Consider the following 25024-nt stretch of genomic DNA (forward strand, 5'->3'; position numbering starts at 1 on the left):
CCCCCCCTTTTTCTCGGTGCGGACTTACTTTTTTCCGCTTGGGAAGCGCAAGTGTGCGCGAGTTTTTCTACGGCGCTTTTCTTTCGTCGGTGAGTTGGTTTTTCTTCTATTTTTAAGTTACTAAGGTGAATGGTGAGGAAACCTTCATCTTAACTAAACATAAGCCCCAAACAAAATATAATGAAAGCAAAATAAAAGTAAAATAAAAATAAAGCTCAGACTTGGTTCCTTACAATTTTAGAATATTTATTCTAGAAAAAAAGATTGGTCTGGAGCTGGACTTGAACCCACAACTTTTGCTTATTACATAGATATGTTGCTAGGTATGCTACCCAGACCTTCATCCAATTTTTGCTTCCAGACTGATTTAAGATATAAACATATTGGTCACTCTTGGCAATGACTAGAGCACTTACTACAACTATTGAGTTAGTTGTAATTAGCAGATAACTACCAAAAAAATAAAAACCAGCAATTTTTTTTTTTAAATTCAAACATTTTCACCCATGTTGAATGGACATAAGGCAAACGACTGCTGAGATAAATGGGGGATTGCCAAACACATGTGTAGGGGAGAGGATGTACGATGTAAGACAAGAGAACAGGGAGAGGAGAACAGTGAAAATTTATATTTCATAGAAAAACTTCCATACCGTAGGGAAGGAGTCAACATCACAAAAGTTAGTGGCCATGTTACTTGTATATTTCCACTCGCTCCAGATGCTTAAGGTAAGGTTGCTTAGATGTGTTGTGTAATAGGCATGCCCTGTGGAATCCAACTTGGATATCTGGGTCAGAGGTGTAGATAGCCAAAGTGGTGTTGGCCAAACCTTTTTTGAAAGACATATGATGCTCTTTGAGGCAGGTATTTAAAGGTGAGTCATAGCTCCTATGTATTGTAAGTGACAGTTGGACATTATGATTCTCCCTTTAAATATTTGCCTCAAAGAGCATTGTAAGTCTATCAAAAAAGGTTTGGCCAACACCACTTTAGCTATCTGACCCAGACATCCAAGTTGGATTCCCCGAGGCACGTCTATTACATAACACATCTAAGCAAGTTTTCCTTAAGCATCTGGAGCAAGTAGAAATATACAAGACCACCTGCAGTAACACAGCCACTAACTTTCGTGATGTTGACTCCTTCCCCATGGCGAGGAAATCTTTCTATGAAATATAAATTCTCACTGTTCTCCCCTCCCCATTCTCTCGTCTTACATCATACATCCTCTCCCCTACACACATTTGTCAATTCCCTGTTTATCTCAGCAGTTGTTTGCCTGATGATGTCCGTTTTCCTTATGTAACACCCTCTGTATGGGCATCTTGTCATACTGTTAATGTGCCTTTTACTTATATAACAATTTTGTATTTTGTTAAATAAAACACCGATACTGACGCCTATGAAACTTCCACTCTCATCCCCTTCCTATCTCACTTTACTTTTCCCTTTGCCTCTTTTCTTAACTCTTTCCCTCTCAATCCATTTCAAACCAGGCAATACCTATGAGTGGCCCTGGTCTTCATCCCCTTTAAGCTAGAATGATGGTGTCCGTTCAACACGGGCGAAAACGTTTACCTTTTTTAAAAAATTTGCTGGTTTTTGGTAATTGTTTGTTAATTCTAAGTTAACCAGTTGTAAAGTAGCAATTATTGTGTTCGAGTGAATACACTATATAGTTGGTGTTCGAGTTGTAGCAGTTATTGTTTTTGAGTTAGTTGTTTTCATTATAAAAAAAAATACAAAAGAATCTTTAAGATGAAACTTATTTTTTATAGTTACGTGAAAAATGCAAATTTTAATTTTATGTAAAATGTTAAAATATTTTAATTTTAAGTTTATAAAATGATTTCTTGAGGAAATCTCAAATTTGAAAAAAAGCATTTTTGAGATTTTCCTTGGCTATAGGCTTTTGAATTATTTTAAAATATGCAGTATTACATTCAGTGCATTACTTAAATATCATTAATCTGCATTGAGATCAAACAAAATTAGAATTCTCAAGGAATTTGGTGATGTTGCAAACATGAGCCAGTGATGCAAGAAGTATGTTTGGCTTGCAGCTTCTCTAAACTTCTTGTGCTAATTCTAAAAAATTATACTTTTGTTTGCTCACTCAGTTAACTTATAAATCACAAATAAAACTAATGGTATAATGTAACCACTACCTAAAATTAATGTTTATAATGTTGGATGAGTCTAATACCCCGTTCGCACCGAGCATTTCGATCTAGATTGTGACTAAGGTGGGAGAGAGTTCCGTGGTGCAAATGCTCTCGACTGTTTCAATCTCGACTGAAACGAGGTTCTATCACGAGCGACTGGAGAAAGTTCTTGAAACTAGATCCAGTCATAAGAGAGATCCCACAATCCCACGCGCGCGAGAAAATACAAGATGGCTGCGGAACACATGTCGGGCTATCGACAGAGAAATAAAAAAGACAGCTAGAGAGATGACGACATCTGTCTATTATTAGATGTACGGCAAGAAAAAATATTTATTTCTAACCAAAACTTCCATTTTGTTTGTTGGTGTTTGTGACTTACCGCGTAGTTACGTCAGTTTTATGATCGCGTGTAATAGCCAGGTTCTTCTCGAGCGGACTGCCTGTGCGAACAGCATGACGTTCGACTAGCGACAGTCACAATCCAGATTGTGGGTAAATCGAGATCGAAGTGAGTCGTGGATTGTGTGCAAACGTAGTATAAGGGTAAACATCATTGAAAAAAATGCAAATCTAATGATAAAATAAGTTTATTGGTTTCAAATATTATTATGATCAAATCACAGATAATAAAATTGGAGACATTGTAAATTACAAATAAACCAATAAAGTAAAATATAAACATGTATTTGTAGAACATAATATATACAATGTATTGTTTGATTTTAAGTTTCAAATCAAGTAACTTCTATTTTAGTTTAATGTAAAGTTGTACAGTTAGATTATTCCATATAGAATTTCTCACAATATAAAATTTAATATTTAAAGAATTTTTTATTCTGATTCCTGTAAATTTGGGAATTGTGTACTCTTAAACATTTAAGATAGACTATAGAATGACCAATGACACTAGCCTTCCACTCTGAAGTATCTCAGATAAAATCCAGGCAATCAGTCTCCAGATTTTTTGTGGGACCATTCATTGTTGCAGGCCTGGCCAAACACGGCAGGCATGAAAAAAGGCTCTCCTTGTACTCTTAGGATGGAAAGAGACCCTAGAAAATATCCATAACATTTTAATCTTGTATGCATATGAAAGCAGAATAAAAGTTTATTATTAAATGTGAAAAAAATCTGCTCAAAACTGAAAGATTGTAAACATAGAGTTATAGAAAAATGTGCTGGATAGTGTTTGTTTCTCTACAAATTAATGTTTTTTAATCTTTTATAAAATTTAAATTTGATTTTAGTATTTCTAACTATTGATGACTTTTCATCATTTTTACTATAAGTAAAAATAACAAATCAACTAAATATATTTTGAAAGAAAACACATCCAAAACAAACAATTGGCTTTATCATCAAAGAACATTAGCAGTAGTTATCTAAAATTTTGTTTATCACCATTTATTATTTTTAACATCAAGTCCACTAAAGTTATATTATAAATATATTTATAATTTTCATTTACAGGAGACTGTAATTCATATTCGGGAATGTGAAGAAGAAATGAGAAGATTGGTGGCCGAAAGACTTCATGTTGAATCTGTTTTTGAGGTAAATCTTGATGTGAGTTAATATGTTTCTTAACAAATTTTGGAAATGTGTAGTTTTTTCATTTATACTAAACAAAATTTGATTCTTTAAATACAAAATAAAACTTTGAAATTTTTCTCGAAATTATTTAAAATTTTTTTTATAATTTAAAGTATGTTTAGAGGAAATTTTATCAATATTTTGAAGATAAAATGCATAATGTATCTGAAAACACTTTAAAATGTAAGCAAGTTTTAAATAATTTCTGGAAAAATTCTGTTTTATTCAAAGACATTCTTTCTTATTTTTTATAAATACTGTAAAGTGTTGATTATCAGAATTATTTGAGTTCAAAGATTGTTCAGATTTTCAGTTTCTTTGGCTTATCAAAGGGCTTTTTTAGCATTTTATTGCAACAAATTCTATTGTTTGTGTTTGGAAAAGTTCGGTTAGATTGTTTACTTACATCAAGTGTTATAGAGACAGAAATAGTACAATAGAGAAGGTAGTTAGAAAAAAACAACAGTACTGGATTTTTACTTCACTTTTGTCTTCTGTTAAACTAAATAAAAAAATAGTGTTCCTGTGCTAATTCTTTTAGCTAATTCTTACATGTAAAAAATCTGTTTCAAGTAATTTATATTTAGATTATGATAGAAACTAGATGACCTTGAAAAGGTGTTATTTTTAGGCAGAAATCACAAACTTCCATTAACTTTGCATTAACATTGGGAAAGCTAAGAAACAAAGAGCTCTAAAAAATTTTAATCAAAAATTATTACCTGTTGATTATTACACCCAAAAAATTCATGGATGGATCAAGAAATTTTTACAGCTTGGTTTTGTAATGTGTTTGTAGTTCAGGTGAAATTGTATCTTAAATCTAAAATTTACCACAAAAAGTGCTTTTAATTATGGACAATGCCCCAGCATATCCATTGAATGACTTGGAAGATATAAAATAAAAAAGATGATAAGATATAAAATGTGTCTGTCTCCTTTCCAACAAAACCTCTTTCATCAAGGAGAGTGGATCAGGGAGTGGTTGAAAATTTGAAGCATTGCTACCAGAAAATATTTGTTCAATATTTTATTTCTTGTGATATGGGTATAAATTTTGGAAACAATTCTAATACAAAACTATTAAACATACAATTTTCAACATTGCTGCTGGGGTGTGGAATAATGTTCCAAATAAAACATTGTCTTGAAGTTGGAACAGAATTTGGCCATCAGGTGCACTTAACCGAAGTAACAGTGATGAAAACAAACAATTGCTGGATGATGTTTCTCAAATGTGTAATGACAATTTTCAAATAGAACAGGGTGATGTAAATGACTGGCTGAATGTGGATAGCTCAGATTTGATACATGAAACTTTAAACGACAATGAAATCATAGAACAAGTAGTGAACAAAGACATAAATAATGAAGAGGAGGATAAAGATGATGATGACAAAGGTTACATTTCTAATTCTCAACATTTTAATTGCAAAGAAGTTGAGGAGGTTTTATCAAAATGCATCAAATGGTGTGAATGGCAAAATGCATGAATGACAAAATGAAGCAGAAATTCCAAACTTAATTGCATTGTGGCATATGTGCATGCAATTTAGTAATCGTGAAGGAATGTGAAAAAATAGTACATATAAAAAAATACCTCTCTGAAAGCTGAAACAAATTTAGCTTGAACAACATCTTAAATACTTTTTCAGCAAGACTGATTTATTTAAACAAACATTTTTTACTTCTTTTCATAAGTCTGCTTCAGGTTTAACAAGAAGATTCAAACTTTAAGTTCTAACTGACATTCTAACATTTTTTTAAAGTTTTTAATCATTAGAATGAGAAAACTATTAATAAATTGGCATCAGAACCAAAATAATTCCTATTAATCATTTGAAAATTGTGCATACAGCAATGAATTTAGCAACTGTGTTTTAGAAACTTTTTACTTTGTTTTTCTGTGATTTATACATGAATTTTACTTAGTATTTATGTTAAAGAATTGAGCAGCTTATACTGTAAGACCTTGTTAAGTCACACTTTAAGGGATAAAAAAAAGTCCTGATGTAGAGTTTTGAGCTAACAAATTTAATATCCAATTTTCTCAAATTTTTATTTGGCTGTAAATTTCTTGTTATGAAGCTGTTTCTCAAGAATCTGTTCACAGAATGATCACAAAATCATTTATGACTCTTTTCAGTATTGTTGAGACACCTCTTGTGTCCCATTCAGAATGCCAGTAACATACTGTATCAGTAAAAGGATCCATGCAAGGTTGTAATGTCATGGTGTTGTGTTTGACATGGAGCCATAGTGTTTATCTTACTTGTTAGTCATCTGTATTCATGCAGATTATAAAATAAAATGAAGATCAAGTACCTATCGAAGGGTGGAGGAAACTTGGGAGAATAAGAGGTTTGAGTTAAAAGTATTGACAATTTTAACTTAACGAGACTGTATTATATGGAAAAAACTGTATACTGTGTCTGATACCTGTATTCAACTTCAAGTTAATGCAATTTGACTTATGAGTTTTATTGGATATATTATTATATACAGTACTGTACATCTTTGTTTTACCATTGCTTTAATGTACAATCAAATATCTATGACAATATTAAAATTAATAAATTATAAAAATTTTTCTTTAAAAAAACCTTTAAGAAATACAAGCGAAATTCACTTTTTAAATCTGATTTGAATAGATCCACTGATGAGGCTGATAAGCAAAATATATATGGATAAAAAAAAGAAAAATAAAGTAAGAAATAGTGAAAGTGAATTTCTGGTCTTTCTCTGTTTTTAAACTCTATCGAAATCGGATTTAAAAAGTGAATTTCACTTGTATTTCTTAAAGGTTTTTTTAAAGAAAAATTTTTTAGAATTTATTAATTTTAATATTTCAATAACCGATCCCATTGTTTTATTATTTATTTATTTATCTATGACAAGCTTAAATTTTTGCCAAACTAGGTTATATGGATATGGATAGTGTATAAATCAATTAGCATTACAAATGAAAGTATTTTTATTATGTTTTAACATTTGTTTTATTTGGAGTTTTGCATATAAGTAAAAAAATGAAATGAAATAAAATTTAAAAAAGAATCTCTTTTTAAAGGTAGAAATAACTCACTTGTTTGATGTGCATTTCAACTTTGAGTTCATGAATAAGTTTTTGAAAAGAACTGTGTATTATTGAGTTCATATTATGATATTTTCTTGATATGATTGGGTCTTTTGAACATAATGATATCGTAAATTGGAGATATAATACACATACTTTAATATAGTATAACTAAATTGTTAATTTCTTTGTCAAATTTTTGACTAAAGATCTTCTCTCTTTTGCTAATCAGAAACTTCATCAGTATAATAAATAAGTCCTATTAATAAACAAGATCCAAATAGACAATATATACACAGAAATGTAAAACAATAAGGACAAAGAGGCAAAAAGAATTAAATTGTTAATATTTACATTAACTTGTGAATTAATATTGCCAGTACAAGTACGAATAAATTGTTTTAATTTCCTATAATTTCAAATTATTCAAAATATCATGTTGTCATTTTGTTAAAATGTAATGATTTTAAGAAAATGATAAGATATATATATATATAGGAATGTGGCAACATTGGGTGGCATTTCCTTTACTTAATGCTCATATATCGCCTCACTTAAATTTAAAAGAAAAAACAGCGTAAAAATTAATGTCACACAGAGTTGATCCATTGGATGAAACAGAAAAACAGGCAAATCATACTCAAAATTATGCTACAGGAACAGTTAAGAGGCAACGAGAGATAAAATTGAATACTTGTTCTTGATGGCCTTGTTTTTCATTGAGCACTACTATGTGTATCAATAGTTTGCATTTGACTTGTGTATAACATGCAAATCCATATTGGTGTGTACTGTGTAGCAGCTCCTTACACAATGTATTCTTACTGGTTGTGGACTACTACATCTTATGGTAGCCTACCTATCTACAGATTATGTATACTTAATATCTATACTAAGTATACACAACTCATCAGCCTTGAGAGTGATTCCTGCACAGAAGTTTCTGGCTACATCCTTGTGTACAGTCACTTCTTGACTTATGATGGGGTTCAGTTCCACAACTTCGGATGTAAGTCAAAATGGTCGTAAGTCAAATTTTATACAAAAATAAAAAATATAATTATAATAGACATGTATATCAAAATTAATAGCTTTTATTTCTGATTTTTAATTGTTAATTACATATAAGTAAATAATTACATACATATACATATATATATATATAAGCATTATTCTGGATTGTCATCATCATCTGTGCTACTGATATTCATTGCTGGCTCTTGAGATTTATCAGCGAGTGTAGAAGTAGTGCTTTTTGTTTTTATAAAGAAGTCCAATTTTGTTTGGACAGTTTACTATTTATTTTTGTTATAAATTTCATTATAACAGGCAAGCGCTTGGTAAATGTTGTGTTGTACCATTGAAAATCTAATGTCTGAGTCTATATTTTCAAATTTTTTAATTATTTCATTGATTTTGCTAAAAGTTGATGCCATTTCTTTCAGCACAAATTTTTTGGGTGGTTCTTTGTGTTCATCCAGTTCTTTTTAGCTCCATTACATTTTTATCTGCAACTCGTTGTTTCTCAATCTCAATCAGATCTTGGTTTGTGAGTTCCTCCATATTATTTTCCAAAAGTTGGTTTACATCTTCATTATCAACTTCCAGATTTAATTGTTGAGCAAATTGTACAATAACATTAACTACCTCTTCTATTTCCTCTTCTCTAATAAAGTTCATATTGTTATTAAACCTTTTTAAGAGTTTGTTCCATATGCTGTTCATACATTTCGTTGTTACATTGGACCATCCTTTTGATATATTCTTTATTGCATGAAAAATGTTATAATTTTTCCAAAATTCTCTCAATGTCTGATCTTTCTCAGTTCCCACAATTGCTTTAGCAGAAGTGATTCTTAGATAATGCACTTTGAAGTTAGCAATACACTCTTGATCCATCGGCTGTAGTATGCTTTTGTGGTAGTAGGTGGTAAATAAACCACTTTTATATTTGGATGGGACTGTCCTAAGTGTGGAGGGTGTGGAGCCTTCTCAAGAAGCAATACAATTTTAAAAGCAATGTCTTTCATCACAATATTTCTTTACTTCTGCAACGAAGCAGTCTTCAGAAAGGCATTATGTCATCCATGTCTTCTTATTGGCATGATAATGTACTGGTAATGTGTCCTTACTGATTCCCTTGAAGGCTCTTGGGTTTTGGGAATGATATATCATAAATGGCTTCAATTTATAACCAGCATTTCCACTCAACAAAAGGATAGCATGATCTTTAAATACATTTAGCTTCTTTTTGAATGTATGTCCGTTCAGGAATTTTTTCCAATATAATGCAGTTTCATCCACATTAAAAATTTGTTCCTGCATATAATTTCCTTCTTCAAGCATTGCTTCAAAATTGTCCTTGAAGATTTTGGCAGCTTTCGAATCTGCATTTGCTGTCTGTACACAAATCTTCACATTATGGAAGTTTTCACATTTTTTTTAAACCTTTCAAACCAGCTGGAGCTTGCATTGAAATTTTGGTCATAGTTGTCACCCTCCTTCTTCTTTAAATCTTTGAAAAGACTGCACTTTAGTTTGGATGGTTATGAGACTTAGTGGAACATTATTTTGTAATAAATCTTCCATCCAAGTCTTTAAACATTTTTCCAATTTCATGCATGGGACCATTTTGTTTTTTTTTGTGATGATGGCTGATTTTACTGATGTCAATTTTTACTGCTTCACGAATTTGTTGTTTGTCCTTTATTATAGTTGAAATAGTTGAATGCAACAATTTATGTTCACGTGACAAGTTTGACACTGTTTTGCCGCACTCATGCTGTTTTATTAATTTTATTTTCATCTCTAAGTCTATTGTCTTTCTCTTTCTTTCATTGGTCTTACCAGCCATTTTGGGGCTAAAATATCACAAATCAATGTAAAATAAAGTAGAATTTCCAATTTACACTGTAAGTAAACTACTTAAAACAATTAGCCCTCTTACACAAGCACACGCGAAGGATAACTAACTGCACAACAAAACTAAAGATGATGCAATCGATTGCAGAAACGTGCAATCAATCACCAGAAGCATACAAGATATATATATGTATGATATATTTGATGAAAACTATAAAAATTGATATATTTTAAAAAAATTTTTATGAAATTTTTTTGTTGTAAGTGCAAATGGTCATAACTTGAGAAGTTACTGTATCTGTTTATGTAATAAAAATAAATTTATTGCTTATGTTAAATGAATTTCTTTATATAAAATTTATTAATGTTCTGTTTTATTACATTAACAGTTTGGTAACTTTTTGATAAATATTTTATTTGAATATATTTATTTATTTAATGAGTTAATGTAGTTTTGATAGCAAATAATATTTATTTTGTAGGATTTGCAGCACCAATTCACCTCATTAAAAATTGAAAATGGTTACCTCAGAGAACAGAATGCAAATTTACATCATGATATTAATGGTTTATTACATATTATTCAACAAGCCAGATCTACAGGGAATTGGGAGGTAAAATTGCAATTTGCATATAATATAAACTTCAGTTTTATATATGTTTTGCAATATGTAGTTATCAACTAGTAACTGTTTAATTTAGATTAAATGTATATATTAAAATTTTCATGCAAGTTAACTGTTAAAACTCATCGTAGACTGCATTTCTTACTAATTAAACACACTCAAGAAAACCTTTTAAATATGCAGCCATATTTATTACATTCTAACTGTTAAGTATAGGTTTAAGAATCAGTGTATAGTTTACCATAAAGTTTTAAACAGGATGCTGTTGAGAACAAAATAAATTAAAATGCACTAAACTGTAAACATTTTTATATTTATTAAAATTCTTTAATTGATTGTTGCTTGAAAAAAAACTTTTAATTTTTTTATTTTTTTCTTTGATGCAAAAATAAAAAATAAGAAACGTTGCATGATGTTAAAAGATACATCAAACAAGAAAAGCCTTTCTATTTTATCTTTTAAAATTTAGCTTCTTAATTTTTTAATTAAAAATTTTTACATTCTACAAACTTTCTGTCTTAATTATCTGTTTTGTACATAGTCAATCAACATAATTAAAGATAATGTTTTGTTTAATTAACTTATACTGATTATTAAATATAGTTAAAAATATTTAATTGTAACAATAACAAATATAATCCACATGGTAACGTGAAAGAAATTTCGTGCAGTCTATATTGTAGATGCATTAGTGATGTTATTCCACGTACCTGCTAGTGTTATAATGAATGAAGTTCAGTACTTTGCACTTTGGAGGGAATACAAGAAATAGACAATATTGGTGGAGAACATAACAAATTTCTGTGTGCCATTTTGAATTGTTAAGCATAGTATGCACATTATCAGGAACCCTGATCATTATATAAATCAGTCAATTATACATGAGTAACATTTAATGTTTTGTGGATGTAATTGTCATACAGAATTAAATACTTTTTTATTAAAAAAACTAACTTACTCGTCATGCATTACTGTGATCTCAGAAGAAAGGAAATTCAAGTAAACTTGTTATGTTAAAATTCAATTTACATTTTATCATTTTTATTGAAATTTATTATTATTATTCATTTTCATCGGGAAAACATTTCAAAGTGTCGTTTCAATTCTATTTATTTATTGGAGTGCTTGTGGATACACGATATTTTTTGTTTTTCTGTCTGGTACGTACACAAATAAATCAAAAGGTTTTCAGATGCATGAGCTGGCCACATACAGTTGTCCATGCGAGAAGCACAGATTCTCCAAATTTAGCACACACACTCGCAGCAATTGTCAGAAGCGCGATATTCCCCATTTTTATATATTTTTTAAAATCCTTTATAATTTTAATTATTTAATTGCTCCTTCCTCTCTTCCTTGGCGTGTTGTGAAATTTCTGATAGTTGGATAATAAACCGTTTTATTGTAATTTGTCTCTTTAAATTATTTTGAGTCTATTATTAAAATTTGGAAAAGGGGATCCCTAGATCGGTAAAATAGGCGAATTTCCTCCTACAACTTCGGTTGTTGTTTGGGATACAGTTAATTTAAGTTGCATTTTTAAATATTTTGGCAAATGGTGTATTTTAAACTTATTTCATTAAACTTAAAATTTAAACTTTAAACAAAGATAGCCACATTGTGTTGCTTCTACAACAATTAAAAAAATTTTATAGTGGTCCCATGATGTTCTATGTAGGGGTGGCTGACTGTCGTACAAGATGACTCAGCAGACTAGTATACTAGCAGTGAGGCAGTATGCCACTCAACAGTAAAAGCAGAACTGAAGCACTTACTATCGATCTTCCACATTGACACAGTGGTTGTTTTGTTCTTGAACAGAACTGGGATTTGTTGCTAAAGACAATATATTGCCAGTCCATGTTTCTGTCACAGTACCATTGCAAATGAAACCAAAAACATTGGAGTGGTAATGGCAATATTTTAATGGTTGCCATGCATGCAAATTTGTTTCTGCTATTGCCTGTTAATGGTATTGGAAGAGACAGGATTCTGTAGTGAGGTTTCCACTTGTCTCTGGATGGGATCAAAGACAATGTTGCAGTTGCTTGTACTTGTGTCATGAACTCTCTTGATGGTATGGGTGCATGCACACATGTGCACACTTTCATATACAGTGGAACCTCTATATTCATAATATTTGATATTCCTCACATTTTGATGACTTTTTTATTTTTCCATATTCATCAGTATTTTCTGTATTCGTTGTCATTCCAGATACCAGAAGTGTCACTACAATCACACACCCGTGCCCATCAGCTAGCCGTGTTAGCTAGCTGTAGTTAATCAGTCTACTTTATGTGGTCATCGTGTGTGTTGTTGAGTTATTGAAAAATAATAAATGCGAGAAATCAAGTTCCAATCGCTCCAAAGTGGCACCCAAATGTTGCTGTAGTCAACTAAAATATAAATACATTCAATGATAATGTAATTGTCTACTTCAGAAAAGTTTTAAAAAGCAGACAAAAACACACAACACTGGACAAGTTCTTTATTAAATCGAGTGCTACTGAATCATTGGCAAAACAGACCCCACGATCACAATTGGAATTACCTAATGTTTTAATTGATATGTCTTCTCTAAATAATAATACCATATTAATAATACTGTTCTTCCCCTTCTACCACTATACTGTATTTATTTTGTACAGTAAAGATAAAGTTTTACAAACAACATAATTTTTATTCTTGTATCCTTTTTTCAGGATGCGAATGGATTAATTGAATATCAGTTATTTATTATGAGAAAAATTGTTTCTATATTTGTCATATTCCATATTCGTTAGGTCCTTAGGAACAGATTAATGATGAATATAGAGGTTCTACTGTATTTATTATTGGCAACAACACCTCAGAGTCAGTCGGAATGATAGATGGTGGGTAATGTGGCAAAACAGCTATTCCTGCTTCCTTCAGCTTGATGATGTAGTTTTCCAAATTTCATCAGCTGTGCACAATATCTTTACATCATAAAGATTTGTCTGAAGTTTGAAGACTTCTAAATAAAGAGATACATTGAAAATTGTGAACAAGCTTTTTTATGGGATATTGGAGTAGCAATTTTAAGACATTGTGTTGACATTATCTGGCATACAGTAGGACTACAACTATAATAACTTAATATCTCTCTAAGACATAACTGTGTGCCAAGATTTCAGTTATTGGACAATTGTCTCTGGATGTTAACTTTATCATTGAGTGTTAATGAGTTATGATACAAGTAGATTTTTCAATAAAGATTTCTGTTTTTAAGCATCAAGTTTAAAGAAATTGTAAATATGTAAATTTTGACTTATTTTGAACTTAAAATTGTTTTAAATTATGTCTATTTGCTATTGCAGTTGGATAGCATGACTTTTTGTGAAGTTACTCCAGAACAAGTATTTGGTCCTATTTATTCAGTATCTGAAAGGTAAGTATTTTTATTGTTGTTATCTGAAATTTAAAATAAAATTAAAATTGATTGATATATAAGATTACTTCAATTTTAAGGCAAACAATGAGTGAAACTGAAATTAAAAATTTTTTTTATGGAATGAAAAATTTTAAATAATTGATTTTATTAAGTATATACAATAATGCATATATTTCTGCATATACAATAATTTATCTTTTAATGAATCATCATAATGTTATCTCAAAAGCAATTTAAACATTAAAAAACATCTAATTTAAATACTCCTTACCAGCAAAGGTCATTTGAATCAATTTAACCAGTGGGTAGAGTAACCAGAAATATCTATTATTGAAGCATAGTATATTATCACAATGACTTCTGATTATTGTTTTAGCGTGCAAATGTAAAGCTCAGTTTACACTCACACAAACCATTCTTCTCTAACTGCGCTTTGTAAAAACAACTAAACCTCGAACACAATCTTTTAATATGAAGCCGTTTTATTATCTATTCAAATGCTTTTGGTCATTTTTAATGACCTTCTAATTCTTAAAAACAAAAATCGAATGCTTCCGATTTGTATATAACAAAATTTGTATTAGAACATTTTTAAATTTAAAAACATTCCAAAACAAATTTTGTTGTATACAAATTAGAAGCATTCGATTTTTGTTTTTAAGAATTAGAAGGTCATTAAAAATGACCAAAAGCATTTGAATAGATAATAAAATGGCTTCATATTAAAAGGTTGTGTTCGAGGTTTAGTTATACAAACCACTATGAACAAGCAAAAAGAACATTAACTGTAACAAAACATTGTCTGCAATGGACTATAAGTTAGGATATGATTGGTTAAAAAGGTTTTTAACACTAGTTATGAAAAATTGGTTAGTCCAAAAAAAAACAAAACAAAGTTTGGCAAAAATTGAGATATTCTCAATTCCTAACAAACTGGTTCAACACTTGCTGAAAGGGGACAAACTGGCAGTTTGTATCCACTTTGTAGCAGTTTGTACACCAATGTGAACCTAGGTTAAGATGTCATTGATTCTAAGATGCATCTCAATTTTGGATAAAAAAAATGCATAAAAATATTGAATTTTGGAATTGAGACTACTGTAATGGAAAATAACACAGTAAAAAACACAGTATTTTTAAGAAAATAATTAATTTTATTATATGTTTTAATTTCAGAACTTCTCTGGAATCATTAAATTTAAATCAAAGCATTGCAGATGATAACAGAAATTGTATTCCTTCTGAGGTAATAATTATATTACTATTTATAAATATTAAGTTACTGTAATGAATTTATTTCTATGATTTCTCATTTCAATGTAAAAGTTTCAAAAAATACCTAGTCTTGCATTAAGAATTCCAGTTTTAATAGTAAAAAAAAGAAACTAAAATGCCTTCTCATTTCATCATGCTCAATCACCAGGAACAAACATTATAGACTTGACATTTTATTAGAGATTGTGCCTCTGTAAAGATATGCAAAAGATATTTAAAAAGACATTTTAATTTCTTCAACAAATTTTTTTACTGCGTAAATATCATCAGCCATTTTTAAGTTAAACTTATCAAATTTTAATGATCTATGTTTGAATTCTAAATTTAAAGGTACTTAAAAAGGATTATTACAGGAAAACAAATCACAGTTTAAATTCTGAACAACATTCTATTTCTTAACAAAAATATCTTTTATTATTCATTATATCAACAATACTAAAATGATATTTAACAACTCTCAAATTTCAATTACATCTCTTGTAATTTCTGTTTCCTTGTTAGTGTTTACTTTGTGTTTTCTATGTGCTCTTCTCAATTTTCTAAAGTATAGCTCTATTGAATATATATTATTTGTTGAAATATATAAAGTTTTCTTGAATCAAAAACAATGATATTCTATGAAATCTTATATCTCTACCACAGTCAACTAAATTTTTTCATTCAATCAACATTTATATTTTAAATTTTATTTTTATTTTTCTTATCTAGGTTCAAATGGATAATTCTCCCTATCATACTGCTGATAGTCCAGTAATTACACATAAGAGAAGTTTTCAAAACAACTATCAACAGTCGGAAGAAACAGAGCAAAACAAGATAGAAAGGTCTCCAATTCAGAAAAGCATCCAGACAGATTTGCATTTTAATCCAAGAGCAAATACAGACAAATGGAAAATGAAGGAATCATTTAGCTCTTTGAAAGAATCGTTAGATGATATTAGAAAAATAAAAAGAACAAAGAGCGAATCGTTCCTGGCCTGTCTGAGAATGAAGCCGAGAGAGCGTCACTGGTCTAATTATGCAACTATTTTTACAAGAAGTCTTCCTATCGATGTTGATTGTAAAAATTTGTCCTTGGTCATTTGTGATAAGTCTTGTTTTGTGTCCAATGAAAAAAATATAATTGTGCAAAACAATAACAATTTTACAGAAAGAAATAGAAGAAAGGAAAATGTAAGTATATATCCTAACCTGTGATTATATGCAGATTTTTTTTTACATAATAAAATACATAAAACAGCAATTTTTGGTTGATTTTTCACACACAATTAATACAGGAATCTGAATTTTTGGATTAATTCTTTCAAAAAACAAATTAATTTGTTTAAAAATATTGTACATTAAATAAGCTTTTTTATGTAGAAATTGTATTGAAAATCATTTATTTGTAATTTCATTTTTATTATTATTTAGGAAAACTGTTCTATCGTCAGTCATAATTGTGAAAAAGTGAAGAATGTGCCGGTTTGTCATAATCGCTTATGTGAGATCAATAGCAGTTTGTGTGATGAGAAATTATTAGATGAAGTATTGTTAGGAATCAAAAAGAACACTGTTATGATACAAACAGAGGACCATTGTGGAATTCATCAATCTGTACAGACTCCATGGGAAAATTCTCGATGCTCTTCCACTATTTCCACTCAAACTGAAGCATGCGAGGTATAATAATTTTACTTATTGAACTAATTTATTTATTTAAAATCTAAACTTTTATACTCATGCTATAATAATAATAGAATAATGGATTATCACATTTTTTTTTAGTTAAAGTTATTGGAAGAAAAATTAGAAGATATGTATAAAAATGAAAAAATACTACAAAATCAGAAACGTCACTTAATGGTGCAAGTAGGTTTAAGAATTTTATGTAAAAATATGAATAAGTTTTAAAAAATTAATTATCATAACTATTTAAAATTTTAATTATTAGTTAGATGAACAAGGTGAAGAATTATTGAAAACTCGAGATGACTTGCAGAATACTAGGAAAAAATTGAAAATTTATGAAAAAGAAGTAACTTTTTTCATTCTTATTAACTAACTAGCAATTTATTTCTATTGTGGCAGTTTTAGAAAGTTATAGTAGAAACTTAATTTAATTAAATCATCATCACTGTTGGAATTTATAGGGTTGTCAGGTTTTTTCAGGAAAAAAAGGAAGATTTTCTACCACAGATCAAACATTTTATTACATTGTATAGAACATTGTTTGCATTAACTTACATGCTATTTACTTCTCCTAATATTTTTATTATGATTTAGCTGCTCTTAATAATTTTTCATCCTGTTTTGCAAATTGCTTAAAATTGAAAGGGAAATTGCATAAAATTTATAGTTCCTTTTTGATCAGCTCTGGATGGCTCCTGTTTCTAACATCTGTCCATTTGTTCTTCATTACTGAAAAAAGTCTTCTACAAAAGTATTAGGAGCCTGTAATACTTAGTTAAAACCCTATGACTTTATTTATGTTTCAAATACTTTAGTTAGAAACTTTAGAAAAAAAATACAGCCAGTTATCAAAATCACTGCCTTAATAATTAACACTAATAAAACACCTCTACACTCACAAAATTCCTCATACAACAGATCAAGGTTAACAAATTCTTGCAATTTTAATATACAGGGTGGGCAGAAAGGAAGGACGTTTTTGAAATGGCTAGAACTCACCACCAGGTGTAGTGACAGATATGTGGCAGGTAGCATTAGGTCTTTGCATTGTCTTTTCAGTTGAAGGTATGGAGCCATGGACAATAGAACACTGTGTGTTTGCATATGACTGAGGAAACAGTTGTATGCAAAGGGACTGGCTTGGTCGTACACTCATCCTTGCACTTGCATACGATGGAAATATATTCCTATCAGACATGTGTGATTTCAACAGGGTGGGGTGATGGCTCTCAGGGAAGAGATGACGTTATTTGTTGTCTCTTCCCTGGTTGCCTCATTTCCAGGTTCGGTGACATTCATCGGTTTCTTCTTTCACTCGACCTATCCATGTGCGATTATTTCTTGTGTATGAGCATAAGCCCATTCTTTGCAAGAACTGAAGGAAGCTATTTGCATGGATGTCACCAAAATTGCCCTGGAGGCAACCATCACTGATAACAGACACCACATGAGAGATGTTGTTTTCTACACTTGATGCTGTAAAATGCTATTTCAATACAAACTCGCATCTTCCAACAAGTATCTTTTGTAGTAACAATTACAGATTTTTTAAAAAATGTCCATCCTTTCTGCCCCTCCTGTATATCAGCAGCATTTTCAAAACTAGAATATTCTACATTGTAATTACAACTAGATTGTATTAAACCTCCACTATATTGTAATTACAATGTAAGTACAATATAATGGAGTTTTAAAATAAAATCTTTTGATATGTATGGATGCAAGAGGAAAAAAGGGAAGAAATCATCTTAAGAAAAATATAAGCCATGAAATGTATGAAAAAAATTTAAGACCTGGAAACCCTAAGAATCTGTGAATTACATCAGTAAAAATATTTGTTTTTTTAATTACAACATTTAATAGAAGAAACATTAAATTAAAACATAAAAATGTTTTCTTCTTTCATTTGCCTTCATGCCTTCAGGATCTGATGGTAGTTGATGAATACTTCGGCAGAGTCACCCTTGTTGTCGAGCCATGATTCACCAAAATATGCAAAAAGAAAAAAAACATTAACTTCCTTTAGTTGCATGTTTCTGGGGTCTATCAGTAGTTGAGTGAATAAAACCACCAAATGCTGGTAACTACCAGCATTTACTGTGATTTTATATGGTTGTGGGTTTGTACCTGATTAACATGTTTGCCTCCCCTTAGCAGATTGCACATGTATCACTTTGCCTAATTCCACCAATCCAAGTTCAAAAAAGTATCAGATCAATCATTATCATTTTCAGAATGTATGAACTATAATTAATTAGTTACACACAATCTTAAGTGTATAATAAAATAGTCAAAATAAAGTTTATCCACGTTGGAATCAGAGCTGTTTGGCAGTCATGATTCTTTGCTAAGCAACTGAATAAATGTTAATTACTCAAAACCAGCTGTGGATTATATCTGCCTGTGATATGGATAATTATAATCCATTAAGTAGCTTTAATGTCAGTTATCTCACATTAACTAATCAGTCAAATTAATCAAAATCTTTGCAATATTATGAAATTATTATTAAAGATTGCATAATAATAAATAAATAATAAGAAAACAAACAAAATTGAAGAGGAATTTTTTCATTTACATCCTACTTTCTCCTATTCAGTAGTTCACAAATATATAACTGATTCATGCATAATTAACTTTTTTATCCACTTAATGTTTTAAATAGATAAAGATATGAAAACAATTTAATTTCTGAACGTTTATTGATGATTTTTTTCTAAGAATCATCAATATATCTATAAAAACTTTTATGTTATTGCACTGTTTTTAATAATTTCATTAAATATTTTTTTAAATAATAATTTATCTTAGTATCATAAATAATATATTTTCACAATAACAGATTTAATCAAATTTTACTACTTTGACAGATAGAACAGCTGAACGTCACTATACAAACATTACAGTCTGCTATAGTCCAATCGAGAAGGTCTCTTGACGAAGCTAGAAAAATGAACGAGAATGCCAATCATTCAAATCAGAATTCTTTTGGGCGTAAGTCAATCGGTAGTTTAATAATGGACGTGTGATTATATATGTTGGAATTTAGATTCTAGTAGCAATACAGACCAAAGCAATACTTTAATATAAGTTTCTATATTGCCAGGAGAAAGGTAAATACAGAAAGTTGAGTTTTAAAGTACAAAAATTCTGTACAGTTTTAAAGTTACTTTGTGCAGTGTTGAACAGCTTGAAAGTAGAACAGTAATTATATAAATTAACTCATTATTCAAATTCCGAAACGTGTAACTGGCAATATGTGCATTCTAATATGTTTACTCAGTTCTTAATGCATAAAATTATTTTAGCACGCTGTAAGCGTGCACTAATGTTGTTGCCACAGAATAGGTAAAACTAATTTGCTCAGTTTTTGTAATTTTTTTATATCTATAAGAATTATTTATTATATTTAAGATCGAGTTTGTAATTGTGTTGCCACAAAACATAATTTATATTCCGTTAAACCATTGTAATCTGTTCCGTAATCATTGTTATAATCTCAGGGATTATCATATCAGCTTTTTAAAGGCATTCTCTTATGATTACAAGTTACAATTGCCGAGGAAAGAACGTAACGAGTCAAAACTATTTAATTTCAGATCGTGATTGATTTCATCTCGAGAAATGAATTAATATATAAATCTATGCATGTATATATATAAATATATAAAAATTGTAATTGGTTATATAATAATGTATATGGATAAGGGAAGTTTGTACATAAATGATGTATTACATAAATTTTATACACGTCAAACTGTACGAGGAATGCGGAATGTGTTTTGTATATTTGATATAGTTTGCTTTTTTTCTGTTAAAATGAATTACAAGCAGCCCGATCAGTCAAAATAATGTTTCTATAGCTGCATAAATGCAAATGTTGCAACTACAAACTCAATTTTTACAGAAGGAATATTACGGCAGTGTTGTTTCCAGAAAATTTTCAGTTTATTATGCAAAAATTTTATTAAATTGCCAAAATTTACTTCTTTTTTATAGTTTTTTTACTTTAAATTTATTTGTATATTACTTGCAACTCGAAATTTGAAATATATATTTGATGATTTTTAAGTGGCGTTAGGCCAAATTTTATTAAAGTTGTAATTTGGTTGAACTCGAGACATTTATATTGTTTTTTTGGCTCATTTTTAATGTTTTTTAAGTGCAAGTTGATGTTAGAAAGCTTACTAGGATAGTTTAATTGCAATGTAATTTTTTATACATATTTGCATATACAGTATTTAAATTTTAGTATTATATGCTTGTATCTATACGAGGCTTTAATTTTGAAAATTTTGTTATAGTAAAATATCATTTGTTTGGATTATTGTTTAAAATTAGAAAATTGTTATCTCAATGTTATATTTTTTTTTGTTTTTTTTTATTAGTTCTGCTCCAGCAGTTAAAAATGATTGGAAAGTATAATAGATTATGAATAAAATAAAAGTTTTTGCATCCACTTAAACTTTTCTAAGCAACAATACAATCAAATGCAACTATTACCTGGGACAAATGTAACAAAGGTATTAACTTTTTTTGTATACAGGTTTTAATTTAATTTATATCAAAACGGATGATTTGATAATTGTTTATATTGGAAAAAATACCCAAACCATCTGCTGTTTTTAACAGTAGTTTTTGAAAAGCTAATCGAAGCGAATCTAGACCACACCTCATACTTTAGCATTCCCATAGTTAAAGATCAAGTTGTAACCTTAGGCAATTTAAACTTTAGAACTATAGTTTTAGGAATTGTAAAAGTTCCGTTTATTGTAATACAGTCGAGAGCAAAAATAAAATTGGTAAATTCAGTTGTGCACAGTTTTCAATTTTGTTCTTTGTGTTTTGTAACGAAAGAGATCAAGAAATAATCAATATACAAAATAACTAATATTTTAGTAAAATAATAATACATTACTCTTGATAACAGTGCAGGAAGTACGAACTCGCTGCCTCCGAAAGTTAGCAGCTTCAAAAAGACATACGTTTTGCAAACCTCGGACACACACACCATCTTCATCCACACATTTAGAGATTTATTTTTAAGTAAACGTTTGACTGTTCGCTGTAGTCCCGGTTTTTAACCTCGATGTATTGGATTTTCTTCCAAAATGTCTAAAAGAACTGCGGTCACTGATGCCATTGTAAATACCTAAAAAGCCATTTCGGATTTCGGAACAAAAGCAGAAACCGTCATTTTGCAATGTTGCCGGGTTGAATTACTTTATGCCAAATTCAGGTTTTTATTTTAATTGACGAAAATAAAACTTATTAGCGTCTTGGCTATCTTTTCGGCTAATTTAGTTTTATTCGGTAACTTTTTGGCTACTTTTTAATAAATCATTGGTGGCAATGTGAAGTGCGGAAGTGTGGGCAGCTTTGAGGTTTTATATTCGGCTAAGAAAATGGGTAAACCTAAAAGTTCTGTCTGTCAACTTCTGCCGAAATGGGTGAGGGAAGCGAATTTAGCCGAGAGATTTGACAGTGGATGGCTCAAAAGTGTTCTGCCAAGTATGCGTAAATGCATTTATGTGCACGAAGAAATCCATTTTGAGGATCGTGCGCGTTCTGTAAGACACGTGCAAGCAACACGTCGACAGGATCGTACATCCCAGATACTGCTCACGAAAATGGAATGTCAGGATGAAGGAAATATTTTTCTTAGATACCTCAAGGATGAAATATAGCATTACATAAACTGAAGCATCCTTTGCTCGGGAAGTACTTAGAAAAATACACGAAGCAATAGAAACTTTTTTATTCCAAAGCTAAAAGACTCCTCTAAGTGAGGACACAGTCAATATATAAATATGTATTGGATAATTTTTACTTTCCCGGCTGTTATATATAACAGGGAAAATGTAGCCATCGATCGAAAAACGACCCCTCCCAAATTTTTACATTTATGGACTGGACACCTCCAGATGTCCAGATACGCAAAAGATTCGGTTTTTTTCCCTATATGCATGAATGTTAGACTGTGGGAAGGATACAATTTTGTTCACCCTGTTTCGAGCCTAATAACTTCTGCGGTTTTTAAATCGGATTCGGATGGTTTAACACATGAGTTATTAAGCTTCAAAGTGGTTGAACTAAATCGTGCCCCAATCACATTCTAACATCTTAGGCGAGAACATCTTAAGCAGTATCGGTGAAAGAAGTTTAGGGCAATGAGTTAATAAGAACGGATGAAATCGGGAGTGGCGGGGTGTCCAGTTTCGTGGTAGTTAAGTTCGTCCACGCGAATATTGCGTTTATAGAAAAATTATTAAAATTAGTTACGTGAGCGATCTGCCAAGGAGGATGCATCTCCAGAAGAAATGTAAAACTGTCCCCTGTTTAGATACGTAACCGGCACCGCTCTATTGCTAACAGGTAAAGTATGACGTACGGGAGCAAACACTACTACACGCAGGCAGGTGCCACGCGCTACCTGTTGCAGCAATGGCGTAATAGCGTGTCTATTTCTCACTAGATAATTGTGGCAATAATTAACTGAATACAATATATATATATATATATTAATTATATCCTTTTCTATAAGAAATATTTACTTTACGGCAAAAATTTAAAATACTAATAAAGCTAGAAAATGACAGAAATTAATTGACATGTAGAAATTCGTCAAGATTTTGGCGTGAGACACGATGTAAGTTAAAGGTATACAAACGTAACCTCAGAGTTTCATAGCAATTGGTCGAACGGCCTAGGCGCGCATAGCGAAAAGACAAACAAACATCCTCATTTACACATAGATGATTTAATCGTTTAACATACGAAAATAACTCGGAGCGATTCATTTAAGCCGGGTATCCACAAAAGCGGTTTGGCCGTACAAAGTTTTAACGGACTTAATCATTTCATTCCGCGCCATTCCGGCTTCGTTCGTACAACTAACTGGCGGGAAGAAAGGAGAATAAATCAAAGACGGATGACGACGACGACACCGCCATGTTACCTACGTATTCGTTCTTTGTAGAAAATGACGTCAAACCATCTTATTCGTTGGCGATTGGCTGCGTCCGATTTGTGCCACGAAATGTACGATACATCCAGCTCGGGCATTTGTGCCAAATGACGTAATTTTTCTATATCGAGCATCCGCGGTACAAACGCGAAATCCATCGCGTCAATATTCGGCTTTAGTTCATTCCAAACGTTCCATTTTAACATCTTTCATATACCATCAGCGAAGTAAACAATGCTTCCTATCAGTGACGTTTGACGATAGGGATGCCGACATCCGGGGACAATCGGTCAATAGCGCGTCAGCGTGGTCTAGGATCCATTCGTATCGTTTATTCGGTAAGCCGGTGAAACCCGTAGACTTCTCTAAATGCATTTTTAATATCGCAAGTACATTCCGAATCGCTAACCACGATATAAGACCAGGTGTCCACGGAAATTTCCAAAATTTACAACTTTTCGGTCATTCTCGTCGAACCGGAAAAATGTCCGTCTTTATTACATTAATAATACAAAAAAATCGGTCTCCACCGTACTCGGCTAGAGATGGTTCGGTTAAAATAAGTAAATTATTTCAAAAAATCTCTGCTTATATCAATAAAATTTCAATTCGAAGAATAGCAACGAACCTGAGACGAGAAAATTGTCGGCCTAATTTACAATAAAATACAATAAGATTATAAGAAAAGAAAACCAATTTTTGGAACTTCTAAACAGGCGGGTCCCTTTCATTTGCCAAAGAAATAAACTGGTAAATCCGCCGGCCATCGCGCTTTCGTCCGAATTGACAAATTATTTCGTGTTTCCGCGAAATTCTTAAAACAAAAAAGTTATTACGAATCTTAATATGAGTTTCTTTTGTTGTAAATAAACCAAATCGTCCGTAAAGAAAAGTAATCAAATTTTATTGACGTATTCGATATTCAAAGGGAAATTTTACGGCAACGAAATGTTTCTTGTACTCGAAATTGTTCATTCAAATTTTGTGTTAATTTTATTAAATTATCATCAAATTCCGGAAAGATTCTTGGTCCAGCATTCCAAACAAATAAACGATTTTGCGCCCCTCTTCTCCTTTCTCAGGCGCTTTAATAGTCCTTTACCGGAAACGTTCTTCTCGCATCGCCCGCATTTAACGATTTTCTTAAGAGTTGATCTTTTCTTTTTTCCGTTATTGATAGTCCTTTGGCATTTCTCTGCGTGATGACGTAATCGCGATAAAAGGATCACTTTTCCGCAGTAGTCACAGACGGCGTAATGGGTCGACGCGCTACTCTCGATTTTTTCTATTTTATCTCCTCGCCGTTTAATGCCGAATCCAGTTGCGGACACGCTTTCTGCAAATCTTGCATCGATAGGACCGTGGAAACGAGG

At 30.8% G+C, this 25024-nt stretch overlaps 1 protein-coding gene across 2 annotated transcripts in view; it reads left to right on the forward strand.

Annotated features, from left to right (window-relative positions):
- The window catches only part of LOC111623735 (centrosomal protein of 135 kDa-like), a 46625-nt gene extending 25130 nt beyond the window's left edge, over positions 1-21495 (forward strand). Inside the window, exons 3-11 of one of the 2 annotated variants that reach the window (XM_023366417.1) lie at positions 3640-3735; positions 10180-10311; positions 13665-13735; positions 14915-14984; positions 15722-16186; positions 16427-16675; positions 16781-16864; positions 16947-17030; positions 19555-21495. In XM_023366417.1, coding sequence (XP_023222185.1) covers positions 3640-3735; positions 10180-10311; positions 13665-13735; positions 14915-14984; positions 15722-16186; positions 16427-16675; positions 16781-16864; positions 16947-17030; positions 19555-19713 — 1410 coding nt within the window. In that variant the 3' untranslated portion in view covers positions 19714-21495. The remainder of the gene's footprint in view (positions 1-3639; positions 3736-10179; positions 10312-13664; positions 13736-14914; positions 14985-15721; positions 16187-16426; positions 16676-16780; positions 16865-16946; positions 17031-19554) is intronic. The other variant, XM_023366418.1, reaches the window with a different exon arrangement.
- The last annotated feature ends 3529 nt before the right edge of the window (positions 21496-25024 follow it).

This window comes from Centruroides sculpturatus, unplaced genomic scaffold (genome assembly GCF_000671375.1).
Source record: "Centruroides sculpturatus isolate CEXI.00-Female unplaced genomic scaffold, Cexi_2.0 scaffold372, whole genome shotgun sequence".
NCBI classification, from domain to species: Eukaryota; Metazoa; Arthropoda; class Arachnida; order Scorpiones; family Buthidae; genus Centruroides; species Centruroides sculpturatus.